We start from the raw sequence: 26,659 nt of genomic DNA on the forward strand, positions 1-26,659 counted from the left end.
CTATTTAATAAATTGTGTGCACTTTATCAGTCTGACACCCTGATCAAAACATTTGGAAGTAATGACATTTACTTCTAATAAATAACACAGCTTAGGATAACAGTCTAAGCCCTTACAGAGGAGTGTATATGATTTGTTTGCTGTCTAGTAGAGTTTTTGACTGAATGGTTCCCGCTGCCTTTATAAAGAAGCCATCCCAAAATTGCTACAACAAATGTTTTTGCATATATTTCAAAGTAACTACAGAGCCTTAGTATATGGTATGATTGTAATATTTGGAAAGGGATATTAGAAGTTAATTTGGGGGAAATGTCTTAAAAAGCATCAGCAGAAGTGCTGAACTGTTTTCAGCTGCAGTCTTTTCAAAATGCATGTAATTGTATATAGGACTGAATTCAGCATTGAAAAAATCCCATCACATTTAAGTGTGGATCTGTATATATGGTTAAAACTGTTTGTGTTAGAAGAATCCAGCATTTTCTGTATGTGAGTAAAAATGTACAGCCGAAAATATAATTTGTATTATAAATTTTATTTTCTTTTTATATATAATAATTAAATGACATATTTTTTCTATGAATAGTGGTGTTTGGATTGTAGTTATTTTTGAAAGCCAATAAAATGAGAAAGAAGACTGTTTATAGAAACAAAGTATATACACAAAGTATCAAATGTGGTGACAATATTAATAATGCAACAAAACAACAACACCACAAACTGGCTTATAAGTATAAAACCAAATTTACTAGAATAATAACTAGAATAGAGATAGACTAGTAACTGTTCAAGCAAGAAACATACTTTTTTTGCCATGTGCAAAAAAAGCCTGGAGATACTGTAAACATGGAGTGGATAAATGTACAACTGTATCGTAACAAGTTACATGTGCAATAAATGTTATACAGTGGTACCTCGGGTTAAGAACTTAATTTGTTCTGGAGGTCTGTTCTTAACCTGAAACTGTTCTTAACCTGAAGCACCACTTTAGCTAATGGGGCCTCCTGCTGCTGCCGCGCCGCCAGAGCACAATTTCTGTTCTCATCCTGAAGCAAAGTTCTTAACCCAAGGTGCTATTTCTGGGTTAGCGGAGTCTGTAACCTGAAGCGTATGTAACCTGAAGCATATGTAACCCGAGGTACCACTGTACAGACTGGATAAATGAACTGTTCAACAAGTAGCATAAGTCCAATCACAGAACGGCAACCCCGTGCTGCCACAATGGCAAGAGTAGCACACTGGAGAATATGAAAAAGTTTTTCAAAGATTGAACTGGATGAGATGTTCTTCAATAGGTCTTGAGTTGGAAACACAAAGCAAGTGGGCAAAAGGAGACCTGTTCTCAGGATATATTACAGGTTTCGCTGCACGCTGTGCCTGTGAATACTTGCTTTATCCTGAGCCAGTTTTGTATGACTGGCCTTTCGGACTGATGAAGCGTGCAGCCCTTGAATGGTTACAAGTCTATCTCTATTCTGGTTATTCTAGTAAATTTGGTTTTATACTTATAAGCCAGTTTGTGGTGGTGTCGTTTTGTTGCATGTTATATAAACAGTCCATGGTGACTGCTGGGGCACTTGCTCCCTGCTGCAAGGTCTTTTCCACCTGGCCTGGAGGGCAAGGCCCAGACTCCAGCTCCTGGGGGCACTCCTCCATCTAAACCGAATGCTGGCCAGTCAGCTTCCTGCATTTATAAATGTGGGGCTTCAATGACACCACACACATGCAGCGGGGTTTTTTTTTGGGGGGGGGTGTCCAGGGGGCATGATCCTACCCTCTCTCTCTCTGTGTGTGAATGGTGTGAGGTCTTCTCAACATCGCTCACACCTCCAACTGAGGCATCTGTTCAAGATCTGTATTATGAGGCATCTGATCAAGTTCTGCATTTTAAAATGAGCTTAAAAAATATATTTGTAAATGTTTTGTATCTCTCATGCCAGGCAGGAAACCAGCTGGGTGCTTTGGCAGATGTTTATCTTCCTAAACAGGGCCCCACTGATCTATAAGCAGGAGACGAGCGCCTCAGGGTTGTAAAAGGAAATTACAGGCTGGGAGCAAAAGGTCACACTGACCATACAAATTACAGAATACAATCAAGCTGCAAAAACCCAAATTAAGAGTTGGTAAATAGTAAGTTTTATTGTTTAACAGAAGACTCGAGTCATATTTTCATAAGGTTAAAGGGCAAATGGGAACAGCAGCTGGCTGGGGAAACTGAAGAGGCTTCTCTTTGAAAAGGCCTTTCCTTCTAAAAATCTATGTTATGTATGAAATATATTGGCTTTAATGTAATTATGCAAAGGATTTAGAAAGTAAGAAATGTTAGATTCTTATGTTAGATTCTTATTTCATTGATGGTGTGTGAGAAGGTGAACCCAAGATCTCTGTTTAAGATAAAAATTAAAAACCATGCACCATCTGTTTTAGCCATCTGTTTTGGAGTGAATAGGGTAATAGGGCAGGAGGGGCAAAAGGTGATCTGGTAATTAAGGTGCCTGGTCGAGGCAAATGTAAGATATATGGCTACTTGTTTGCCATTTATAGATAGAAGGAAATATAGCTCTTTGTCTCCCATAAAAGGTAATAGGAAATAGGTGTATCTTTTATGATTGGTTCTAGCAAACAGCCAATAGGAATTTCGACCAGGCTGATTGGACAGAGGCAGCCAAAGGAGGAGCAAGGGGGCTGGGCTGAGGAAATATAAGTGCTGGCCATCAGGGCTGGAGTGGGCAGAGCTTTGGTATCCATATACCACTGTGTCTCTCATTTATTTATCTGACAAATAAATTATTAATTTCTCTATTGCTGCGTTGAATATTTCATTCCAGCTAAGCGTTAACCACAAGCAGGGTGCTACACAACCAGACATTACCAAGCTATTTGGGCCAATGACACATTTACAAGCCAAATAAACTCATGAGCACCTCGTGTGCTGCAACTAAGCACACATGGCAAGTGTGGTGTAGTGGTCAGAATGTTGGCCTGAGACCTGATAGACCCGGGTTCAAATCCCCGCTGAGCCGCGAAGTTCATTACGTGACCTGGGGCAGTCACTGTCTCTCAACCTACCATATACCTTGCAGGAGAAAGCGGAAAGAGGAGAACCATATGTGCCACTTTGAGCTCCTTGGAGGAAAGCTGGGATATATTTATTCCTATTTATGGAAAAACTTGAGGTGGTCATCGCACAGCCCTGACTGGAGGATCTGTAATGTCGCATCACAATCGACGCAACAACTGAAGGGGGAATTGCCATTTTAAACCAGAAGCAGTTTGACCGCTAGAATGAATGAGGTGACGTTGAGAGGAGGAAAATGGCAGTTTAAAACAAGATTTGTATCTAGTGAGAAGGAAGTTTGGGAAACACTCTGTTGTGTTAGCCTTTTGGTGTGAGCTTCTGTGTTGAATCCATCTCTGCTCTTTCTCTTTGTTCAAACTGGTTGGTTTTTCAGGGGGCATAACTGAGCCTGGTCTAAATTTGAAATGGAATCATCCCACCACTTTTTATGCCCAACTTTTCTTTCACACAAAAGCTGAACAGCTGTTCTGAAGAGAAGAGAAAAGTAAAAGCAAAGCAAGCATTCTCCTACACAAACACACAGAGACAGAAAAAAGCAAGCAGGCCGTCTGCCACACCTGAACAATGCCTGTTCCCCGTCTAAAACAGCCCTCTAGATTTTCCAGATGTTGTTGATGGGCTTGTGGAATGGACCAGCAACCATAGTGAAAGCAAACATTGACAAGAAGCTGTGGATAATGCTGTGTTTACTTTCTCTAAAGTTCTGTGTATTTTGTACAAAACAACAGGTAACAAAAACTTAAGACACGCTTACAGAATTATAAGCTGTGCATATCTGAAGAAGTGTGCATGCACACGAAAGCTCATACCAAGAACTAACTTAGTTGGTCTTTAAGGTGCTACTGGAAGGAATTTTTTTATTTAGCTTATAGAATTGTTAGTCTATTTTTTTAAAAAAAATCTAATATAAATGTTTCAGTGCTACAAAAACATGCAGATTTCTCTTCCGTTTGTCTGGTTTATTTTTTACACAGCATTTTAGTTGTTGGAAGTTTATCATAATTTATTATTTATTACACAGAGCTCTCCAAACAACTTACAACACATTTATTATATTTTGAAAGCATGGCTTGAGGTAATAAGACCCCATATGTATACAGATTTCCTACTGTGCAGGAAAGTATAACCAAAGTTCCCACTTTTTTTCTTAAAAATTATAGACTCCTTTTCATCCATCAGATTGCACAGCAGTGTTTGATAATAAAAATACAATACAGTCAAAACAATATATTCATCTGCTGGCAGAAGGACAGCAAAGAGGGTGGCAGCCAGTCTTGCTTCTCCAGGGTAGGAGTTCCAGAGTCTGGGATCCGCCACCTTCAAATACCGTATTTTCGCTCTATAAGACGCACCAGACCACAAGACGCACCTAGTTTTTGGAGAAGGAAAACAAGAAAAAAAATATATATTCTGAATCTCAGAAGCCAGAACAGCAAGAGGGATCGTTGCGCAGTGAAAGCAGCAATCCCTCTTGCTGTTCTGGCTACTGGGATAGCTGCGCAGCCTGCATTCGCTCCATAAGACGCACATACATTTCCCCTTACTTTTTAGGAGGGAAAAAGTGAGTCTTCTAGAGCAAAAAATACGGTACCTTAAAGGGCTGTCAGGTTTGTTAACCCTGTTGTTTGACAGAGACAGATACACACACACACAGCGCAACTGGCCTTCTGCCAGAGGTGTGCTGCTTCTGAACATGAATGTTCCATTTAGCTACTGCAACCAATTGCCTTCAATCGGCTTCACCTTCACAAATTTGTCAAATCCCCATTAGAACCATTTAACTGTGTAGTCATCACCACATCAGGTGCGAGTGAACTCCATGCATATTGACTGTGTTTCTTTTTACCTGTCCTGAATCAGGAGTGCCAACTTTGCCCTGCGACTGTGGGTGCCATGACACGTGAGTGGCCCTGGCACCAAAATCTGTGGGTGCCCAGCCCCTTCACGGGCAAATTTGTGGGTGCTTGGGCACGCAGGGTTCCTGGCAGCTGGCACCTCTGTCCTGAATCTACCGCCCATCAATCTCACTGGCTTTCTAGTGTTCTGAAAGAGAAATGATTCTGTATTCACGTTATTAATGTTTGTTTTATAAAAGTTATACACTGCTTGATTGTAAAACAAAAGAAAACTTCAAAGCGGTCCCCCCCCAAAAAAGATAAAACAATAAAATTGTCAGAAATTTACAAGCAAACACAGGAGCTAAAATAGACTGACATTCACACCAGCTTTCTAATCATCTGGGCAAGCCTGTCTAAACAGGAATGTGTTTTTAAGCAGGCGCCTCTGGAAAGAGCGCAGCGAGGACATCTGCCTGGTGTCACGAGGCAGGGAGTTCCGCAGGGCAGGCGCAGCCCCGCCAAAAGGCAGAGTTCTTACAACTTGACCGGCCTCTATCCTGTCTCCTCTCGGGCATCTTTTGAAAACGGAAACCTATCGAGCCCCCAAACGCTTTAGCCTTTCATGCTCCGGCCCCAGGCGAAACCCAGAGGGGAAAGACTTCCGCGAACCACCTTAACTCCCGCGAACTCCCGCGAACCACCTTAAGCCGCAGCGGGAAGCCCTGGCGTGGCGGCCTCTCCGCCAATGGGGCGCGAGCGAAGGCGGCGCCGGGAGCAGCAGCCGGAGAGGCCGGCCAGGCCGCGCTCCCTGCGGGGCTGATGGCCGAGGCGAGGCCGGCGGGCGAGGCCGAGGGGAGCCCCGAAGCCCCAGGGGCTCCTCCGGGGGCCGCGCGGGGCCAGGCAGGTAACGTGCGGGCGCCGGGGGGATCTGACACGCGAAAAAGAGTCAGACGCGTGTCTGTGTGTTTGTGTGAATGTGTTCATTCGTGTCAGCTGCTGACATTCAGGCTTCTTTCCAGTAAGTGGTGCATATTTATTCCGATGTTGAATTTTCCACCCGAGTATCTCTCAGGCACCTGGACTTGGAAAAGGCTGAACAAACTAAACCCGACAGGTTTCTGCTTCAATTGACCAGGATCCTCAAGACACTTAAGCGGCTCCCTGCGCATTCGAGGCGCATCCAGTGCACATCTTGCTCCCATTTACAACCTGTTGCTTCTGATCCCTCGCGCTTCTCTTTCGAGGCTCAGCGAGGGAGGGATGGTTTGCGCGTGGTTTGTAGCGGTTATTCACTGATCGTGGAAAATAGCCTCTCTAATATAACTAGTTAGCTTTTTTATCCTCGCCATGATCTACTGGACGGGATTTGATAAAAGTAAGCAGGTTGTATGCAAAAGCCAGTACTTTTTTGTTTTTTGAAGCGCACTGCTGGGGACTGTGGTCACTTTTGGGGGCTGGGACATCAAGTGACCTGTATTCCTAGCTCAGCTGCCAGATGAATCTGGGGGAAATGTTGCTCCGTGTCCCCTGCTATTTGTTTCGGTAAAATAGATATAAAGGTGGTGCCATGGGCGTAGCCAGGAGGGCAGGCTCCCTGCCCCAATCAATCAAAATTAATAAAAATCAATATAAATCCAAGGTTCTGTTCCCCGCTAAGAAAAATCCTGGCTACGCCCATTGGTGGTGCTTTGATTTTCTACAAACATTGAGTGCTGAATGCATATACCAGCAATACAGAAGCCCTTGCCTCTCCTTCTTGGGTTTTACACTCATTGCAATAGTGTTCAGTGTGGTGGAAAGAAAAGATACAAATTTAATAAATTAACTAAGCACAGTTCTTTAATATTCAAAGGGTAAATTGGGAGACATAGTAGTGTGAGTACAGAATCTGCTTCCTCACGCAGTCACCCAAATACAGGAAGCAAGGAATGTCCGATGAGCGTTTGTGTGTGGAAATGCTTCAAACAGGCTTTGCTGTGTATATCTGGGGCTTTGCTGAGATTAACTTTCATGAGCAAATTTAAAGCACTTTACTGTCTTGAACATCTACAGATATTTTCCTTTTTTGAAAAAGGCATCAGCCACTCTCTATAACACCAGCAAAACACACACACACACACACACACACACACACGAGAGAGAGAGAGAGAGAGAGAGAGAGAGAGAGAGAGAATTGTATTATTAGTAGGATATGTTACAGAATACCTTCAGAATATTTAACAGGCAAATATCTCTGAATCTTACACATGCAATTATAATTTAATTTCACCTAATCAGATCACAGTGACTTGTTTGGGGAAGAAATGTAATTGTCTGCTAATGGATTCCCAGGCCGCACAGTTGTTCTCAGTCATTCTAGCAAATGGGTTTGGAGATTGTGGCTTTTAATGCAGCAAGCAATTATTCTTAATTCATGTTTGCTTTACTTCCTGGGATTCCCATAAAATGTTAATAACAGATTTCATCACAGGTTCTTATACATAGTTACTAAACTAACTTTTCATGTTGTTTTCTAGATGATGTGGTGATAGATAAGTCTTTGTATTGCAGTCTGTATGAGTTTGAAGCCCCAACCTGGAGGAAAATACTCCAAACATAGGTTTACAATCTCAGTGAGAGAATTAGGACTCGATTGCTGATGTGTACCGTATTTTTCGCCCTATAGGACGCACCTAGTTTTTTGGGGGGGAAATCAAGGGAAAATTTTTTATTCCCCCCCCCCAGGTTTGCGCAGCCATCCCCAAGCTAGAAGAGGGAGACGGAGCGCTCCGTCTCCCTCTTCTGCCTTCACGGACAGCCTCCCTAGCCTCTGTGGGGCAGCGCACTGTGCTGCCCTGCAGAGGCTTTGCGCAACCATCCCCAAGCTAGAAGAGGGAGACGGAGCGCTCCGTCTCCCTCTTCTGCCTTCAGGGGCAGCTTGCCCCGCTGTCCCCCGAGTTTGTGAGGCTGGCGGGGGGAGAAGCAAGCTTGCTTCTCCCCCCCGCAGCCTGCAGATCAGGTCGGGGAATAGCGGGGTGGCGGCGCTCCGCCTCCCCGCTATCCCCCGAGCTTGTGGGGCTGGCGGGGGGGGGGGAGAAGCAAGCTTGCTTCTCCCCCCCCCCCCGCCAGCCTCCAGATCAGGTCGGGGAATAGTGGGGTGGCGGCGCTGCACCTCCCCGCTGTCCCCCGAGCTTTTGGGCTGCAGGCTGCTGCCCGCAAGCCTTGCGAGCCCGCGGGACATCCCGCCGGGCTTGCAACACTTGCGGATAGCTTCCTGAAGCCTGGAGAGCGAGAGGGGTCGGTGCGCACCGACCCCTCTCGCTCTCCAGGCTTCAGCGAAAGCCTGCATTCTCCCCATAGGACGCACACACATTTCCCCTTCATTTTTGGAGGGGGAAAAGTGCGTCCTATAGGGCGAAAAATACGGTAATTATGTTAGTTTCCCTGTTTTCTCTAGGTAGTTGCCAATATAATTCAACTGAAAATTGGTTTTGTTGAACCTGTTTATTTGTATCTTGATCCTGTAGGGAAGGAGTGCCAGATGATTATGTTCATTTACTTTTGTTCTGAAGCTCCAAGCTAGGTAACAACTCTAAACATCACAAAGCACTTTGTATGTTACAAGTGTCTTTTGTCTGCATTGTGCTGGGTCACATCTCAAGGAGTCCTTGAGCAAAGGAGACTGCTCAGAATATATCTAGGGACATTTTGCCTCATGCCTATTTGGCTGGGTATAATGGAGGAGCCATATTATGAAACATGTTAGGCAACTTTACAAATCTTTGACATTTTTAAATGTGACGGTAAGTGGCTCGAACACCTGTTCGCTGCATGCAAAGGCATTTGTTTTCAGGACATATTGGATGATTGTAAACAATAATTATTTGGACGTTTGGAGACAGTAGGATAGTGCTATGTCCCACAATGGTCTCTTGTCAAGTAGGTTTTGCTGACGTTTTAGCTATTTTCTTCCCAACCTATAAAACCTATGAAAGAACATCTTCTACTTGAGGGCAAAATAGTCCTGCCACATGACCTTCAAATATCTGGAAAAAGCAACAATCAGTCTGTACAGGGTCTCAAAGAGGTTGAAAATATCTCAGGCCCCGCCTGACCCTCTCTGATGCAGGGCTTCTCCACACTTACCGTATTTTTTGCACCATAACACTCACTTTTTTCCTCCTAAAAAGTAAGGGAAAATGTCTGTGCGTGTTATGGAGGGAATGCCTATGGGTGGCATGCCTACGGATTTTCCTCCTCTAAAAACTACGTGCGTGTTATGGTCGGGTGCGTGTTATAGAGCGAAAAATACGGTACCTCTCTTCTGTGCTTTCCAGGCATGGTCTGTGCTTTAAAGCTCTGTGTCTTTACCGCTGAATCAGAGCAAACAGCAATTCACAGAAAACCTGAATTGCCATTGGTTGCGCTTCAGCTTTAAAGAGTGGGTTTTTACAGAGAATGTTTTGGGGTGAAAGAAAGAGCTGTTGGATATGGAGCTTTAAAGCACAGACCTGAGCAAAAGGTAACTGTGGTTAAGGCCTCTCTTGTGGCCCTGCTTCTTTCTCATCCGCAGTGGGTTACTCAGTGACCATAGCAGAACCTCCTGGCCAGGGCTGAGTTTTATGACCTAAAGCAGCAACAATCTCTCCAGCACAGGTCGCAATCTGAAGGAGTGGCTGAAGGAACAATTCTGTGACCACCCCATCGAGCACTGTGAGGACACTCGACTGCATGACGCCGCTTATGTGGGAGACTTGCAAACCATTAAAAACCTGTTGGAGGAAGAGAGCTTCCAAAGGTAGCTCTCAATTTTACTGAAATGGAGCATGGATTCTCATGTGATAAATCAAACACTTTAGCCCTGAGTACATTTTAGCCTCATGCAAATAGTCACTGAGGAGCACTGAGGGTTCAAAGGGATGTATGAAGATAGGGATCTCCTACGGATCCTCCTCCTGGGCTCTGTATGTTCCAGGTTCCATCTGCACATTTATTCCATCTATCAGATCTGTACTGTCCATTTTTGTAGAGTTCAGATTATGGGTAGCCTTCCTTATGAATTATTCAGGCGTACGTAATTCTGGGTGTATGTATCTAAGCTGGGGTTGCATATACCGTATTTTCGCTCTATAAGATGCACCAGACCATAAGACGCAGCTAGTTTTTGGAGGAGGAAAACAAGAAAAGAAATATTCTGAATTTCAGAAGCCAGAACAACAAGAGGTATCGCTGTGCAGCGAAAGCAGCGATCCCTCTTGCTGTTCTGGCTTCTGGGATAGCAGCACAGCCTGCACTCGCTCCATAAGACGCACACACATTTCCCCATACTTTTTAGGAGGGAAAAAGTGAGTCTTCTAGAGCAAAAAATACGGTAGGTTTGGGTGTGCATGTGTGCAGTCAGTGACAGACTGTTTGCATCAAATGGATACTGGGTGGGGCTGATTGGAATCGTTGTCCAAAACAACTGAAGAGTGGCAGGTTAGCAAAGGCTGCATGTGATTGTGCCTTATACATCTATTTAGACGTGATTTTATTCCCACGCTGTCAGAAAATTGTTGTTATGGATAACATAGGACATCCAGGGAAAGAATCCAGAGAGAGAAAAGTTGGTGTTTGTTCTTAATTTTTGCCCCACACTTGCTGAGAACAGGGCATGCTCACAGGGGGAAGCAAGGCAAGATCCAGACACGCTCATGGATTACTTAGTTGTGCTCCTTTTGCTTTCTTCAGCCGCATCAATGAGAAATCCGTGTGGTGTTGTGGTTGGCTGCCTTGTACGCCGCTGCGGATTGCTGCCACGGCAGGACATGGAAACTGTGTGGATTTCCTGATTCAGAAAGGGGCAGAGATTGATCTTGTGGACGTGAAAGGGCAAACTGCCCTGTACGTAGCTGTTGTGAATGGGCATCTGGAATGCGCACAGATCCTTCTGCAAGCCGGAGCTGACCCCAATGGGAGCCGTCACCACCGCAGCACCCCCGTGTATCATGCTGCCCGGGTAGGCAGCACTGACATCCTGAGAGAGCTGATCAGGTAAGTACAGAGTGATTTTGCTTCATCTTTGCCCAGGAGCCAATTGCCGGTCAGCCAAAGAGGGTACGTTTGCTACGGAAAGGATTCTCAGTTGTCCAATTCCAACAGGCAGCAGTTGTCAGTGAGAGAAGATAGGCAGAGTTGGGAGAGGGTCCTCAGAAAATGGAAAGACTTGGGAATTCCATTTTTAGGGTAGGAGAAATTCAGAATCCTTTCAAATATCTACACTTCTTCTTTTTCTTCTCTGCAAAATTTAATGTGTTACCATTCTGACAAAAACGTGCTCAAGAAGGCACACTTTTATTCTTCCCTTCCTGGCCATTCTGAGAATAAGAACATATATGAGTTATTCACACAGCAGCTGCAACATCCCATGCTGATGGCTGGCATGTGGAACAGGGATTGCAGGTCAAAGACCTTCATGTCCCCTCTAGAAGGTCTGGCTTTCCATCTTCTGTCTTGCCAAAGTTAAACATTTAAAGTCCCATTTTGACCCCACCTCTCCACCCTCAAGGCAGCTGGTAATGAACAAGTCATAAAAACATAAAAAATGGTTAAAAATATGTCTCACCACTACAATGAAATTGTAGCCAGCAGAATTCAAAGAGAGAAGCAACAAAGCCAGAAACAATCCCTGGTATGAGAACCAGACAGATTACAGCCTTCACCAATAACACATTGCCTTAACCTGGGGTCTGAAGGCAGATAAAGAGTTGGCATTCTAGGGCAAATACGTCCAGAGCCAAACAAACAGACAAATAACCCCTGGGATTGCCACCTAGTGTGTACTCAAGAGCCACTCACACCACCAGTCCCAAGTCTCTAATAGGTGTGCCTTCCAATAAACTTGTTGAAGGGTGGGAGATAAATACCTACAATAGATAAGATAGATACACATTCTTAAACACCCATTAATTAAAGACCACTTTACTTAGTTAGGTGTACACATAAAATTTTCTGTATACAGACCTGGAAAGCTGATGTTTGAAGTGCCGCAGTGGAGGCAGCTGAGCCATTCAGTTCTGTGAGCCAAACCACATGTGATGGTGACAGACCCACATGTCAGAACCACATCCAAGGTTTCTTGCATCTCCATGATCTGTGGATCAACAGCCCCTTTGGTGTAAGGTGATGGTGTGCAGATTTATACTTCTGCTGCAAGGACTCTTGGCCAGCAATATTAAATGTAGACTTTGGAAAGTTTTCAAGTTTAAAATTAACTGACCCTGGCCAATATCTTCTCATTAAATAATTTCTCTATCATGATGACTATGCTAATACCAGATTGTCAAGTTGAAATACAGCTATTAATCAGTTTAAATTGCTTTGTGGAAAGCTTAAAATATCAGTTATGCCACTCATACTACAGAAAATGCACTCGTCCAGTAAAATACAGATACATACATATGCCCAGCTGCTAAAGCAAGCAAACAAAATTCCACATCCAGTCTAGCTTGACCCTAAGAATTATGACCTAAGCAAATATACTTTTTTGGGGGGGAGGGACTGTCCTATGTTAGAACATCTCTCAAATACATTTTTGACCTGGGTACGTGATAAATCATCCATCTGACACATGCCCTAGTTTAGCAATGCATGCAGCTACACTGAAAGCACACCTGTGTCCCCATTTCCAATTCACAGAGTATGTGGTTTATCTGAGATGGCTTTTCATGTGTCTGTGCGGATTGCAATACAACTTTCCAGGTGCATGTCAGATTCGTCTCCTGACAGCCATTCAGAAGCAGGGACACCATTTTTTTATTTGGGGTGCTGAGAAATAAGGTTCACAGCAAGATTCAGTAGGCCATTCTTGGATATTTTCAAAATTAAATTGCAAAACAAAAACAGTTGGAGCTGAAAAACCAGGTTGAGCAGAAAGCAAATAGCCACTGCCACTGTTTTGCAATTACTTGGGCAAGTGTTGCTCAAACTGATAAGTTCTACAGCAGTTCTTATCTTTCAAACACTCTTTCAAACACTCAGAAAACATCTTAAAGATTTAGCTTCACTTTTCAGCCTTTTCATGGGCAACACTCTGGCATGAGAGGCCATGGATGCTTTAGCTAAGATTCCAGCATTGCATAGGTTTGGACTTGATGACTGGGGTCCCAATCCAGTTCTAGGATTCTATCAGGTAGAGCAGCCTTTTCATGAGTAGGAGGATCTTTCCTCATCATGTGAAAGGGTTCTAGAGAATTCCCTCTCCTGAAAGGCCAAATCAGAAAACAAAAACTGTAAGCAGACCATGTGCCACCCCATGATTTTATGTAGCCTGACTAGTCTCTGAGCCTGCAGATAGTGCTGACTGACTTCACAGGGAATTGTCTGCGTTCTTCAAAGTGGTATTTTCCAGCTTCACAATGACTAGTAAGTTCTACATACAGACATAGCCAGGACTTTCCCCCACAAACCTGGCACAGAATAATATCACCCTTTCCTTATTAACCAGGGAGTGGAGGTAGAATGGAAATATATAATTAGGAAAGCAGAACCTCATTCTTAGACTGTTTGGATGGGAAGGTAAAGTTATTCCAAAGTCATATAATTACTCCATAGGGACATTTGGAGACTCCGCTTAGAGTGGAATCCCCTTCCTGGTTACAGCAGAGCCAAACACAACTGCTCTGCTTCTGGTGACTTTTGCCTTGGCAAGAGCAACTAGTCTGCAGGATTTACATTTCAAACAAACATGTTGCTCTCAGTGATAGCTTTGAAATCTGTCTAGCAATAAACAGAAAACGAATACGTGGCCATTTATTTGACGAGCTGCCATTTCCCGCCTTCCCTGTTTGCTGCTGCTGTCCATGCTTTTCTACTCTGCCGGCCGTTATTATCACAAAAGGTTGGTTTCCTGAAGGTGTGTGCATCTTTGTGTCTGTCAATAGTGAAAGTCATAGGAGGAGATCTCTAGAAGGCAATAAGTTCGGAAATGCTGTTGGTGTTTGTGTGAGCTGACAGCACTGGAACAGTCACATTAAAGGGCCAAAGAGGCAGGACAAGTGGTAAGCGACCAAAAGTGGGGCTACCTCAGTGGCACCCCCAATTCCCCCCCTCTCCCCCTTGAGTTGGTATGGGATAGAGGAGGAAGATCAGCACAGTAATACTACTACTTCATATTAATAGAGTACTTCTAATATTCAAAGTACTTAATATGCATGATCTAAAACAGTCCTCTAGTGTTGTTATTATTATTTGCATACAGCAGGTAGGGGGACTGAAGGCAAAAGGCAGAGAGGCTTGCCTAAAACCATCTTGTGAGTTCATGGCTGTAGTAAGAATTGCACCAGCCATCTCACAGCCCAGTCTCTTAGCCATTGCTCACTTCTAGTTAGGGAAGACGTGTGAGTCCAGCCCAAAGAATCTAGCCAAGGCCTATTGCAGCTCCCGCTGCTGAAAGCTGAGCTGCTCATGTGCTTTGCCTTTTTTATTGACTTAGCAATGACTGCCTTGTGGGAATTCTATGGTTGTGGTCAATATTCAGATATCAGAAGGTAAAGTTAGTGTGTACACTGCAGCCACCAATTTTCCATTTCAACACAGCATCAGCTTGACCACTGCACTCATTTCCAACAAGGCCAGGGAAGGTGTAATATGCCTTTTAACACAGCCTCTTTCCTGAATACTGAGACACTGCATGACTGCAAATTTGTTTTAGGTTGACCCCTGGCCCACACCTATTTTTGGGATTGGGAAGGAATAATAATAATAATAATAATAATAATAATAATAATAATAATAATAATAATTTTATTATTTATACCTTGCCCATCTGACTGGGTTGCCCAGGAAGGATTCAAAATACAGTGATACCTCGGGTTACAGATGCATCAGGTTACAGACACTTCAGGTTACAGACTCCACTAACCCAGAAATAGTACCTCTGTTTAAGAACTTTGCTTCAGGATGAAAACAGAAATTGTGCAGCGGCGGCACAGCGGCAGCGGGAGGCCCCATTAGCTAAAGTGGTGCTTCAGGTTGAGAACAGTTTCAGATTAAGAACGGACCTCTGGAACGAATTAAGTTCTTAATGTGAGGTACCACTGTACATTACAGGGCAGAATCACAAACCTCATGATCTTATCAGTAATAAATGCTGGAGGATTTTGTCAACACTTAACCTAAATTCTTCCGAAATCTCCCTTAAGTTATGGATATGGCATACTATGGCCTGCACTGAGGGGGGTGATCCATGTACTTAACTGAGGCAGGAGATCGGCTGGAATACCTGTAGTAACTTCTGGTTCTGTGCTTCTGCAGTCCAACAGGACTGGCTCTTTTAAGGAATCTGTGTCCCCTCATCCCTCTCCTCTATTGGGCCACATTTTAGACAACCTTTGCTTCCCAAAACAGTCAGGATAGCATATGTGATTCTTCATTTTAGTCGGGGAGAGCTCAGTCCGGGCTTTCCCCCAGTTTTCCCCCAGAGGGCGGCACAATTCTTTCGCACCAGCACATCTCTGGAGTCTTGGCTTTCATAGTTTACATTCTGAATATTGCTAAACACTCTCTGTTTCCATCTTGCCATGTGAAAGCTATCCTAGCAACTAGCAAGCTGGCTACTTGGCAGATATATATTCTTGTCTGTAACCACATGCGGTGAAAGGCAGATTTAATTGGCACTACCTTTAGAGAGGGATTTAACAAAGCCTCTTTGCCTCACCCTGATGCTCATGCGAATTTGTAGCTTCTGAAACTGAAGAGGGAGAGACAGGATTTGTCAGTGCAGTGAGAGGCAAAGAGGGCAAGGTGGCCAGACGGCTAAAGAAAAACCCAGCCTGAACAGGGAGCCAGTATAGCAACCGAGAGCAACATTTGATGATGCAGTTATAGCCAGAGAATGGTAGAACTGTAGAGTAGGAAGGGACTCCAAGGGTCCTCTAGTCCACTCCCTGCAGTGCAGGAATCTCAGCCAAAGCATCCCTGACAGATGGCCATCCAACCTCTGCTTAAAAACCTCCAAGGAAGGAGAGGAAGGAAGGAGATCTCCAAGGAAGGAGAGTCCACCACCTCTCGTGGGAGTCCGTTCCATTGCCAAACAGCTCTTACTGTCTGAAAGTTCTTCCTGATGTTTCAGTAACTTGAATCCAATGGTTCAGTTCCTACTCTCCTGTGCAGAAGAAAATAAGCTTGCTCATCCTCCATGTGACAGACCTTGAGATATTTGAAGACGGCTATCATATCTCCTCAGTCTCCTTTTTTGCAGGCTAGACATACCCAGCTTCTTCAACAGTTCCTCATCAGATTTGGTTGGCAGAGCCTTGATCACCTTGGTCACCCTCCTCTGGTCAATATTCTCCTTAAATTGGGGTAACCAGAACTGGATATAGTATTCCAGGTGTGTTCTGACCAAGGCAGAGTAAAATAAGACTATTACTTCCCTTGATCAGTATCTATGCTATTGTTGATGTAACCTAAAATAACATTAGCTTTTTCTTTTGTTGTTGTTGTTGTTGTTGCTGCATCACACTAACTCATATTAAGCTTGTGTTCTGCTAAGACCTCCTTTTCACATGTACTACTGACTGGGTATCCCCCATCGTATATTGGTACAGCTGGTTCTAAGTGTAGAACTTGTTGTTTGTCCCTATTTTTTTAGCTTGGGTCCAGTTCTCCAATCTGTTAAGGTCACTTTGAATTCTGATTCTGTCTTCTACTGAATTAGCTACCCTTCCCAGTTTGGTGTCATCTGCAAATTTGATGAACACCCCCACAATTCCTTCATCCAAGTCGTTTATAAAGACGTTGAACAACAACAGGCCCAGAACAGAACCCTGAGGAACCTTTAAGGAGCGCTCCTTGGGATCAGTCAGTCAACCAGTTACAAATTCACCTAACAGTTACCTTATTCAACCCACATTTTACCAGCTTCTTCACAAGAATATCATGAAGAACTTTGTCAAAAGCCTTACTGAAATCAAGACGCACTATGTCCACAGCATTCCCCTGACCCACCAAGCTTCTAACTCTATTGTTTTTTTAAAAAAAGATTTGTATGGCATAACTTATTTTTGAGAAACCCATGCTGGGTCTTTGTAACCACAGCATGCATTTCTGAGTGCTAACATACTAAATGTTTAATTATCTTTTCTAGGACCTTTCCAGGTATTGATGTCAAGCTCACTGGTTGGTAGCTACCTGGATCTTCTCTTCCCCTCCCTTTAGAAGATGGGGACAGCATGTGCCCACCTGCAGTCTGCAGGGACCTCACCTGTTCTCCAAGAATTCTCAAAGATTATAGACAGAAGCTCTGAGATTACATCCTCAAACTTCTTTAGTACCCTTCAGTGAAGCTCCTCAGGCCCTGCAGATTTAAGTTCATTTAAAGTAGCTGGGTGTTCCCTTACTACCCTTTTCCGATCTGGGCTGCAGCTCCCTCCTTACATCATTTATTCTGTTATCACCAGGCTGGGCATCGCTTTCCTTTTGGGTGAAGACAGAGGCAAAGTAGGCCTTCACTCTGCCACCCAGTAGCATTTCTCCGTCTTCTCCACGCAGAGGACCTACTACTTGCTTGACTCTCATCTCTTACTTCGGACATAGCCAAAGAAACTTTTATTATTATTTTTAACCTCTCTTGCAAGCCTGAGCTCGTTTTGAGCTTTGACCCACCTGACCTTCCCTGGGCAGCTGTGCTACTTGTGTATAATACTCCTCCTTTGTGATTTCCCCTTTCTTCCATTTCTTCTCCAAGCTCCTTATGCAGCCGCACCAGTTTCTTTAGTGCCTCATGCTTTTCTTTCTTGTTGGAATTGTCTTTATCTGTTGTCTGAGGATTGCACCTCTTATGTTTTTATTGCATTTATATCCTACCTTTTTCTCCAAGGAGCTCAAGGTGGAGTTCTTGGTTTTCCTCCTCCTCCTTTAATCCCCACAGCAACCCAGTGAGGCAGGTGAAGCTGAACCAGTAAGCTCCATATCCAAGTGGGGATTTGAACCTTGACTCCCCAGGACCGAGGCTGACATTGAAATCACTGCACCCCACTGGCTCTCACCTAATGCTAGAGGTACATAATCTGGTGGAGGACGACCACCTCCCGCTCGACTTCACAAGGTTTTATTCCTATCCCGCTTGGTCCAAGGCACATAAAGTCCAACAGGGCAGGATTTTGCAGCTTGCCTAGCCACCATCTCGCCGCCACAAAAGAGCTTAGTGAAGGCAGGGTTGCCAAAGTCTTTCCCAATGAATTTCATTTTCTTTCCTCAGGTATGGCGCTGACGTGGATGTAAATCACCATTTGATCTCGGGGACCCCCAACCCATCTTCCCGGCCGCTCACCTCCCTGGTGGTCTGCCCGTTGTACATTAGCGCAGCCTATCACAACCTGCCGTGCTTCCGTCTGATTCTGCAAGCGGGAGCCAACCCAGATTTTAACTCCTGTGGCCCCGTCAACATCCAGGGCTTCTCCAGGGGCTCTGCGGTGTGTGTCATGGATGCAGTCTTGAGACATGGGTGTGACGTGGCTTTTGTCAACCTCTTGATTGACTTCGGTGCCAACTTGAATCTGGTGAAATGGGAGACTCTGGGAGAAGGAGCTACAGGAAGGATCAAGGTGAACCCAGAAGCCTTGCAAGTGTTCAAAGAAGCCAGGAGTGAGTGGGAAAAGTTATTTTGGCATTCATTTTCTATCCCTGCAAAAGGAGTGCGTAGTGAACTGAAAGTACCTCTATTAGGGTTGTCAGATGGTTTGAATTTTCATTGGGGATTTTTTTAACTGATGAAAATGGGGAAATGTTTTTAATACATGACATGGAAATTTAATAGTATCTGAATATGATTTTCATTTAAATAATTACAGTAATTTATATAGAATTTTCCATATGAATTTCAAAAGCAGCACACAAACAAAAAGCTAATAAAACACCCATAAAATAAAATAATTTAACTAAAACAGGAAAAACAAAAAAGAAACACAGCTACAATCCACATTAGAGCCAGAACAATTAATGAATTCCTTTTCAAAGGCCAACTCAGACAGAAATCTTTTTGCCTATTTTCAGCAAGTTAGCAGGGGGGAAGCTGTAGGAATCTTGTTGTGACCCACAGTACTGGGGTCCCTACAAGGAAGCCCTACTCCTTGTGAACAAGGTTTTAGAGGTTTTACTATGGTCAATTGGTGTATAAAGTTTGTTTACTGTAAACAAACAAATAAATCTAGGCTCCTCATAAGATGGAATTCAGAGGAGGAGCTCATCAGTGCTGCAGAGGTGGGCGTGGCAGGGACAGTGCTATTTTTCTATTAAAAGAAGTGCCAGAACCCACCGTGAACACCTCCCTCACTCTCTTAGAATGGCCATAGCGCCCAGCTGAGAGGGGCCAGAACTGAGCTCTGGTGAGTTCCGGCTGAAAAAAAGCTCTGCGCATGGAAGTCATGCAGGAGGCGATGTTCCCTGAGATAATAAGGATTAAATAATCATCATAAATCATCTGTTTATACCCTGCTCTTCTACTAAAAGTAGAAGAGTGCAGAATACCACATAACAATAAAACCATATAATATTAAATTTGATAGGATGTACAGATACAACTACAATAAAACCTGTTTTAGTCTTTACAAGTAAGAACCAGCCCTTTGAGTTGGGCCTGGGAACAGACAGCTTTCCGTGTCATGTGGCCCGCAGGACTAAACCGCTTCTGGTGCAATGGGACACCGTGACAGAGACCAGAGTGCACGGAAACACTGTTTACCTTCCCACCACAGCGATACCTATTTATCTACTTGCACTGGTGTGCTTTTGAGCTGCTAGGTTGGCAGGAGCTGGGACAGAGCAACAGGAGCTCACCCCATTGTGCGGATTCAAACTGCCAACCTTCTGATTGGCAAGCTCAAGAGGCTCGGTGGTTTAGACCACAGCGCTACCTGCTCCTTTAGGGTGCCTGCCTAATATCAATGGGTAGGGAGTTCCAGCTGTAGGTACTGCTCCACTGAATGATCAATTCCTTGCAAGTCCAGAACAAACCTTATGAAGTATGTGTAAAAGTGCCAGTTCTTCAGATCAAAGCAGTTGTGTAGGCACATACAAAGTAAGGCAATCCTTCAAGTAAACTTGAGCCTAAGCTACTGAGGACTTTTTATATACTAATAGCACCACCTTGAATATGGCCTGGTAACAAATTGGCAGCTAGTGCAGATTTGTGAGCAGCAGTGATATCCAACCAGCTCCTTCCTGCAGAGTCGCTGCTTAGTTCCTACTCTCCCTGCTTATGGCTTTTCCACACTTCCACTTGTCTCGTGCCTAGAAAGCAGGGGACTGAGCGTTTGCTACTCCACTTTCTGGGAAAACCCACTCTTTAGTGCTGAATCGGAGCAATTTGCGGGAAGCCCGATTGACATTCTCTCCAGTTCAGCCCTGCAGAGTGGGTTTTCCCTGGGTGAAAGCGATGAGCCCTAAGTTCTGCTTAGAGCTGGGTCACCTCTCACTTCTGCATGCAGCCTAAAGGTATTAACTAGGCATAGGTGTTTGTGGGACTAGGAGTTGTGGGTCTGCTGTGGTATTCAGTTGTTTCTTTTTCTCTCCTTGTCTCTTTCTCGTGTGTTGCGTTACAGGCTGCCCTAGGAGTCTGATGTCTTTGTGCCGCGTGGCAGTACGAAGGACACTCGGGAAACGTCGTCTGCACCTGATCCATGCTCTTCCAGTGCCAGACCAAATCATAATTTTTTTACTCCATAAACAGTAGTAAGGTCTCCTTGGATGTTTTAGAGGACAATTCCCTTCCTCCATTGTTTCCTCCCCCCCCTTTAATGAGGATTTTGCTTTTTTAAGAGTGAGCAATTGAAAACAGGAAGAACTGTTTGTGTTTGTTTAATGCTATGAAATTATTTTCATGATATTATTTCTGTTAATTATTCTATATACTTTGGGTTTTAGCAAAGCTGCTTCCTGGTGAATTTGATCTGATGTGTTACAGTGCTTCACGTATCATGAAAAAGATAGGACATGGTCCTATAGCTTTAGTGCAGACAGTATTTGCCTTTAGTGGTGTGGATGTGTTTATTTAAAGCATGTGCTGTTATTCCAGAAACAGCTCAAGGTATTTATTTAGCAGCCATTGTGGCAAGGCTGTGCCTCCGGGCTGCCACAGACACCTCACCCTTCTCCATCCTGGGATGAGGCAGCATCTCAGCCAGAGGGAGGCCAGGTGAGCAGTGCTGCTCTTCTGAGGGCTCAGGATGAGTTCTGCAGTCATAGGCAGCAGAAAGTAGTTCAGGGTCGCAATCTACATGGTTTTGGTTCCAAGACTTACCTCATCCCTCGCCATACTGCCAACTCCAACAACCTACATATTCCCAGTCGTGCCTTCCCAATACAAATTACATATATGTTTTGAAATGCACTCATCTGATTTTTTCATGCTATTCAAATAATCACCAGTAAATTATTGTTGCTGTCTTGATGATTAGCTGTTGTGGAATTTATTCCAGTTTCTTTTCAGCACAGTGTAAAGTATACTAAAAATCTTGTCCATCAGTAGCATGAGGGAACCACAGTTCTGAAGCATTTTATCTTGTGTGTATGTGTTTAAGAAATCATGTTGGCTTCAAAAAATCTTCAAGGTAAGGCGAATGCAGCATTTTCTGATGTCCAAAATATGTACCTTTGGCTCCTAATGCTATTCGTATTTATTATTCACAAAGCACCTGCATTTTTCTATGTGCTGTAAAAATATTTAAAATATTGGTTGTATCCAATGTAGTGCAAGTAGAGTTCCTCCTACAGCAGGACTCCAAGCCTTTGGAGCAGATTTTGAGGATGCACAGAGTGGACGCACAGGGTGCAGGAATCATAGAAGAGCTGGAAGGAATCTCAGCCAAAGCATCCGTGACAGGTGCCACCCAACATTTGCTTAAAAACCTCCAAGGAAGGAGAGTCTTTCACCACCCAAGGGAGTCTGTTCCACTGTTGAACAGCTCTTCTCGTTGGAAAGTTCTTCCTGATGTTGAGTCTGACTCTACTTTCTTGTAACTTGAAGCCATGGGTTCGAGTCCTGCCCTCCAGAGCAGGAGAAAACAAGCCTGCTCTGTCTTTCATGTGATAGCCCTTGAGATATTTGAAGATGGCTGGAAGGGAGAGTCTTGTTGTGCATACAGAAGGCGCTTCCACCGGCGCCCTCTTACTGCTGGATACAACCATAGTCCATGACCACAGGTTTACAATCTACCACCAGACTTTTTCTCAGTTAACAGGACTTGAGTCTGATCAGCTGCATTGATCACTGCCATTGCACAAAGAGAAAAGTGAAGGCTCACAGGGAGGGTCGAAATCATTGTTTTGCTTATATAGTCAGAGATATCGCAAACCCAGTGTGTAAACAGAAATTGTACATGCAAATAAATATGTGTGGGCCGGACTGGGATCATGCTTGCAGAAGGAGCTGCATAAATAGGTTTTCTATGCAGGACCTGTACCCTCCCTTTTTGCAGAGCCAAAGTTGCATGTGAGAATCCTACATGTGCTGTGCATTGGGTATAGGCCCCTATGCAAATGAGGTCTTGAACGTGGGCTGATGAATGCTATCCTGGGTCTCCCTCCATGCAGTCCTCTACACTGGATGGCCATCAGCCTGGGGCTTCAGAGTTTGTGGATTCAGTGTGCTGCTGTTGTGAATCAATGCTTTCTAAAAACCACTATAAGGGAATCCCAGGACATTTTACCCACACATCCCATTCTTCACAATCTCCGACTGTTTTCAGGCTATTGTCTTTATCTTCAGTGTCTGTGACTCATCAGAGCTAATATTAATATTTTGTTGGAAGCTACCTAGAGGGTAACCCAGCCAGATGGGCGGGGCAATAATAATAATAATAATAATAATAATAATAATAATAATAATAATAATAATAATAATAATTTATTCAGGATCATTCTTGACAATATTAAACCTGGTATAATTAAAACTCCAAACTGCAGTGGCGGAGGGTTCTTTTCTCTCCTTTCACTCCCATTCAGCATTGAAATGAAACTTTCTGAACTTTCTATGAGCTCATTCATTTAAGAATCTTAAAACAAATCTATTGAACACTGTCAATAGAATCATAGAATCATAGAGTTGGAAGAGACCACAAGGGCCATCGAGTCCAACCCCCTGCCAAGCAGGAAACACCATCAGAGCACTCCTGACATATGGTTGTCTGTAACAAATCCATTTACTAATTGTACTATTAGGGTATAGAAAATCTGGCAACCTAAACTTACACCTATTATTTCATTAATCCCAATATCACACCACCCAGTAAAGGGAGAGATAAGCAATTTGAACATTAGAAATCCATAGGATTATATACATAATGAGATTTGTATAGCAATAATCAACCTATATCTATTAACCAAATAAAAATACCTTTGTCAAATCTTAACAGTAACTGAATCTATTTTAAAACAACATGTAAAACCACAAGCTCTGAAACCCTTAACACAATTAGAAAATTTATTAAATGTAGAGGGGCAAAAGGATTAGATGCTAAATTGTACTCTATATTGCTCAATGTAACTTACGGATCTATGGAACCCCTTTTAAAAATGGGGAAATTATTGCACAGATGGTAACGCACCCCTTTGGAAATGTCAAAAAAAATATTCTACATCACCTAATTGTTGGAGGGGTTTCAATAAACTTGGTACGTACTATCTTTTATGGTGGGAATGTTAGTTGGTGCGAGATTTTTGGAATTTAATTTTGACAAAGATGATAAGTTTCATACCCACCAACATTTCTTTGATGAAAATAGGGCTATCTCTTTCTATACCAGGAAGCTTCTCCCGTGTTTGATCTCCCGCACACATAGACGTCATAGACACATCTACATGGGTCACTTGGAGCCAATTACAGCCTCTCCACTGAACCTACCTTGCAGAATTGTTGCAAAGAAAAAATGTGCGAGGAAAGGGATCGTGTACAACAATGAAATAAACTTGTAGCTGTAAGCTGCTTTGAGTCCCTGACAGGGAAAAAGGTGGGAAATGGTTGTTGTTGTTAGTAGTAATAGTAGTAGTAGTAGTAGTAACAGTAGTAATGATCAGGAACATACCAGACAGTAAATCCTATTGAACTCAGTGGGACTTAGCTCTGAGTAGACACGCTTTGGATTGCAGTGTGACGCTGCCCAGTCTTGACCCAGGTACCTGGGTTTCAGCGCCATTGAATATAGCAGGACTTACTTGTGAGTAGACAGTAGAAGGCTCAACTTACAATAAAGAAATCAAGGCTCCCTGCGTTTCCTAAAAATGGCTGATTGTGAAAGCATTGCAATTAAAGAATTTAAAGTGGATTGGTGAACTTTTCCTTCAAAATCATAGAAAGGGCATTGCTTGCTAGATTCACCTTTTCTTTCACTTCGTGCAACGATCTTATTTTCGGTATAAACAGGACTCTGTTTTTTTGCAGCTACCACCCCCACCCCCACTTGTTCTCTGAGACATGGAGGTGAGGAAAAGGGAAAAGCGGGATATTCCAGGATCAATTCAGAAACCGGGATGATTTCTGTAATTCCAGGACTGTCCCTAGAAAACTGGGACACTTGAAGGGAATGAAATACTACTAAGGAAACTATTGTTTGTTGTCCAAAATTAATATTACTGGACATTTTTTATGATACCAATAGAATTAGTCTTCTATATGATACAGGCAGCACAAACGGGAAGTGCAACTCAATGCAAAACAGCCCAAAATCTTACACTGAACGCTTGGTACCGCTCACTCTGGAATATAGCTGTAATGGAGAAAATAATGTATAATTTGAGATTTCAGCATGGACTAGAACCTCCAGACAGTTTTAATATGATTTGGCATTACTTTATGACATATACAGCAAAACCTTCATTTTCAAAAACCTGGCAAATCTGGAATTATACTTGATGATCTGATAGTCTTTACTTGGACTTTAAGTCATGTGCAACTATTCATTCTGCATGCCTATTTTATAGTTTTGGTTTCCATTTTTGTCTTTATCATTCTGCTTACCTTTACTGGTCAGGCAGCATTGCATGGCAAGGCCTCTCTCCCCACCCTGAGCTGGCAAGGGATGGGGATTTCCCCCAGGCCCAGCACAACTGGGCTTTGTGCTGGCCTGGGAAGTGGATCAAAGGCTGCTGGCTGACTGGCCAATGGCAGGCAAGCCTCTCCGCTGGCTCCATCCCTGGGGCAGCTTGGACTGGGCACTCATCCCCCACTCCAGTCCACCTCAGGAACACTGCTGGCGCCCAGCTCCTCCCTTGGTTGCTTGTGGGATCTCACTGTTGATCATTGCTGGACCTGGTCTTGGGTGGAGGGGAGACTGCAGCCTCTGCCTCTCCAGTCCTAAGGGGATCCAGAAGTAGTTGCTTCTGTCCAGAATCCCACGCGGGGGCCATAGTGCTCCTCAGGGCGGCAACCCTTGGCCTCAGGTTGACCCCTAACAGGCAAGCTGGAGGTCATGTGGCCGTACCCAGTGCCTTTCCAAAGACCATTACTGTACATCTGTCATCAATAAAGTTGTGGCCTGATTTGACCCAATAGCTATGTTGTCCTGTGTATTGCTTGGGTGGAAGTCATGGGTGAGGGGAGGCAACTTGTTCATGAAATTGTTATCTGTTTTCGTACATTATAAAATGAAATAATAATAATATACTTTGCAAAACAACAACAACAACAAACCCCCCAATACTGGCTTATTCTAAAGGGTTGTTGAAAGAATAGAAAGGTTATAACATGCCCTTTATTCATTATCAAGGGGTGTGTGAATGCTGAGCTCTAGTCTTATTTTAACTATGCATGTAATCCAGGCCTTGTTTTTGCTGGACCTGGGATTTTCTGCATGTGCCTCTTTTTGTTTCCAAGCATCAAAAATCTTTTGCCACAGCATTTTACCAGAGATATTGGGAACCATGAGGGCCAGAAACTTATTTCAGTTTGAGATTCTTGCAGCAGTGGAGCTTATTGCTCCTTGACCATCACCACTTAACTTTTCATGGGTTTTGGCCGGCTTGCAGAGCCTCCCTCCCTCCCCCCCACTGGTTTCCTTTGGGACCCAGTTGCTTTTATTTTCATCCTGTGAACCTGGCTCAACATCAAGCAGTGTGATTGCACTGTAGGAAAGTTGTGCCCTCTGGTTTTTGAATTATAAATGGAAAAGCCATACTGTTTTTGGAATAAACAGCACTAGTCATTAGAAGGTCTGGCAAGTTACTATTGCATTACAACAGAATGAGGAATTATTTTAGTGGAGAAAAGCCCCCAGAAGCAGACAGTCAATTGTCACCTTTTCCAGGGTGGAAATCTTTTATTTTCTTTGTTAATGCCATACAGACCATAAATTAGAATTCCAGGTGAAAGGTAAGGCTACATTTCAAAGGCAATTAGTGGAAGTCTTGTGAGTGCTGCCCTGAGACGTTACTGACAGCTCTTCCTCATCAGATGGAGTAAATTGGAAGCCTTCTGAAAGCCTCTCCTAGCACTGATGCTCAATTTCATGCGCATCAAATAAAGATTTTCCTGAAACAACAGTGGCCACATTCCCACAACTAGCTAACCATTTCAGTACAACTTCAATGCACTCCTAAATTATTTTCTCACTGAGGATCAGTTCTGACAAAACACTGATGGTCAATGTGCTCAAATAAATGACTCGGAGGGAACCCTTCTCAGACCAACAGCCTACTTGTATGAGTTGGATAATGTCAGCCAAGTTGCCATTTTTCCAGTTCACGGGAAAAGAACGGGCAATCTTTTTTTGTGGTATTTGTTGCCAGATTACCA

The 26,659-nt window shown here is 43.7% G+C and overlaps 1 protein-coding gene and 1 long non-coding RNA gene across 2 annotated transcripts; one reads left to right on the forward strand and one right to left on the reverse strand.

Annotated features, from left to right (window-relative positions):
* The first annotated feature begins 5,644 nt into the window (after positions 1-5,644).
* ASB1 (ankyrin repeat and SOCS box containing 1) lies at positions 5,645-21,322 on the forward strand. The gene is given in 6 exon segments (XM_083474360.1): positions 5,645-5,687; positions 5,690-5,818; positions 9,550-9,691; positions 10,624-10,926; positions 18,134-18,519; positions 20,475-21,322. Coding segments are annotated over 6 exon segments (1,119 nt in total). The 5' UTR covers positions 5,645-5,659; the 3' UTR covers positions 20,606-21,322.
* Positions 20,904-25,662, reverse strand: LOC310693573. Its single transcript, XR_014519245.1, has 2 exons — positions 23,048-25,662; positions 20,904-22,937 (listed from the first exon to the last, which is right to left on the reverse strand). It is a non-coding gene; the product is annotated as an uncharacterized lncRNA (long non-coding RNA).
* Between the last annotated feature and the right edge of the window lie 997 nt (positions 25,663-26,659).

Source organism: Podarcis liolepis, assembly GCF_965112155.1.
Source record: "Podarcis liolepis genome assembly, chromosome: 1".
In the NCBI taxonomy this organism is placed as follows: Eukaryota; Metazoa; Chordata; class Lepidosauria; order Squamata; family Lacertidae; genus Podarcis; species Podarcis liolepis.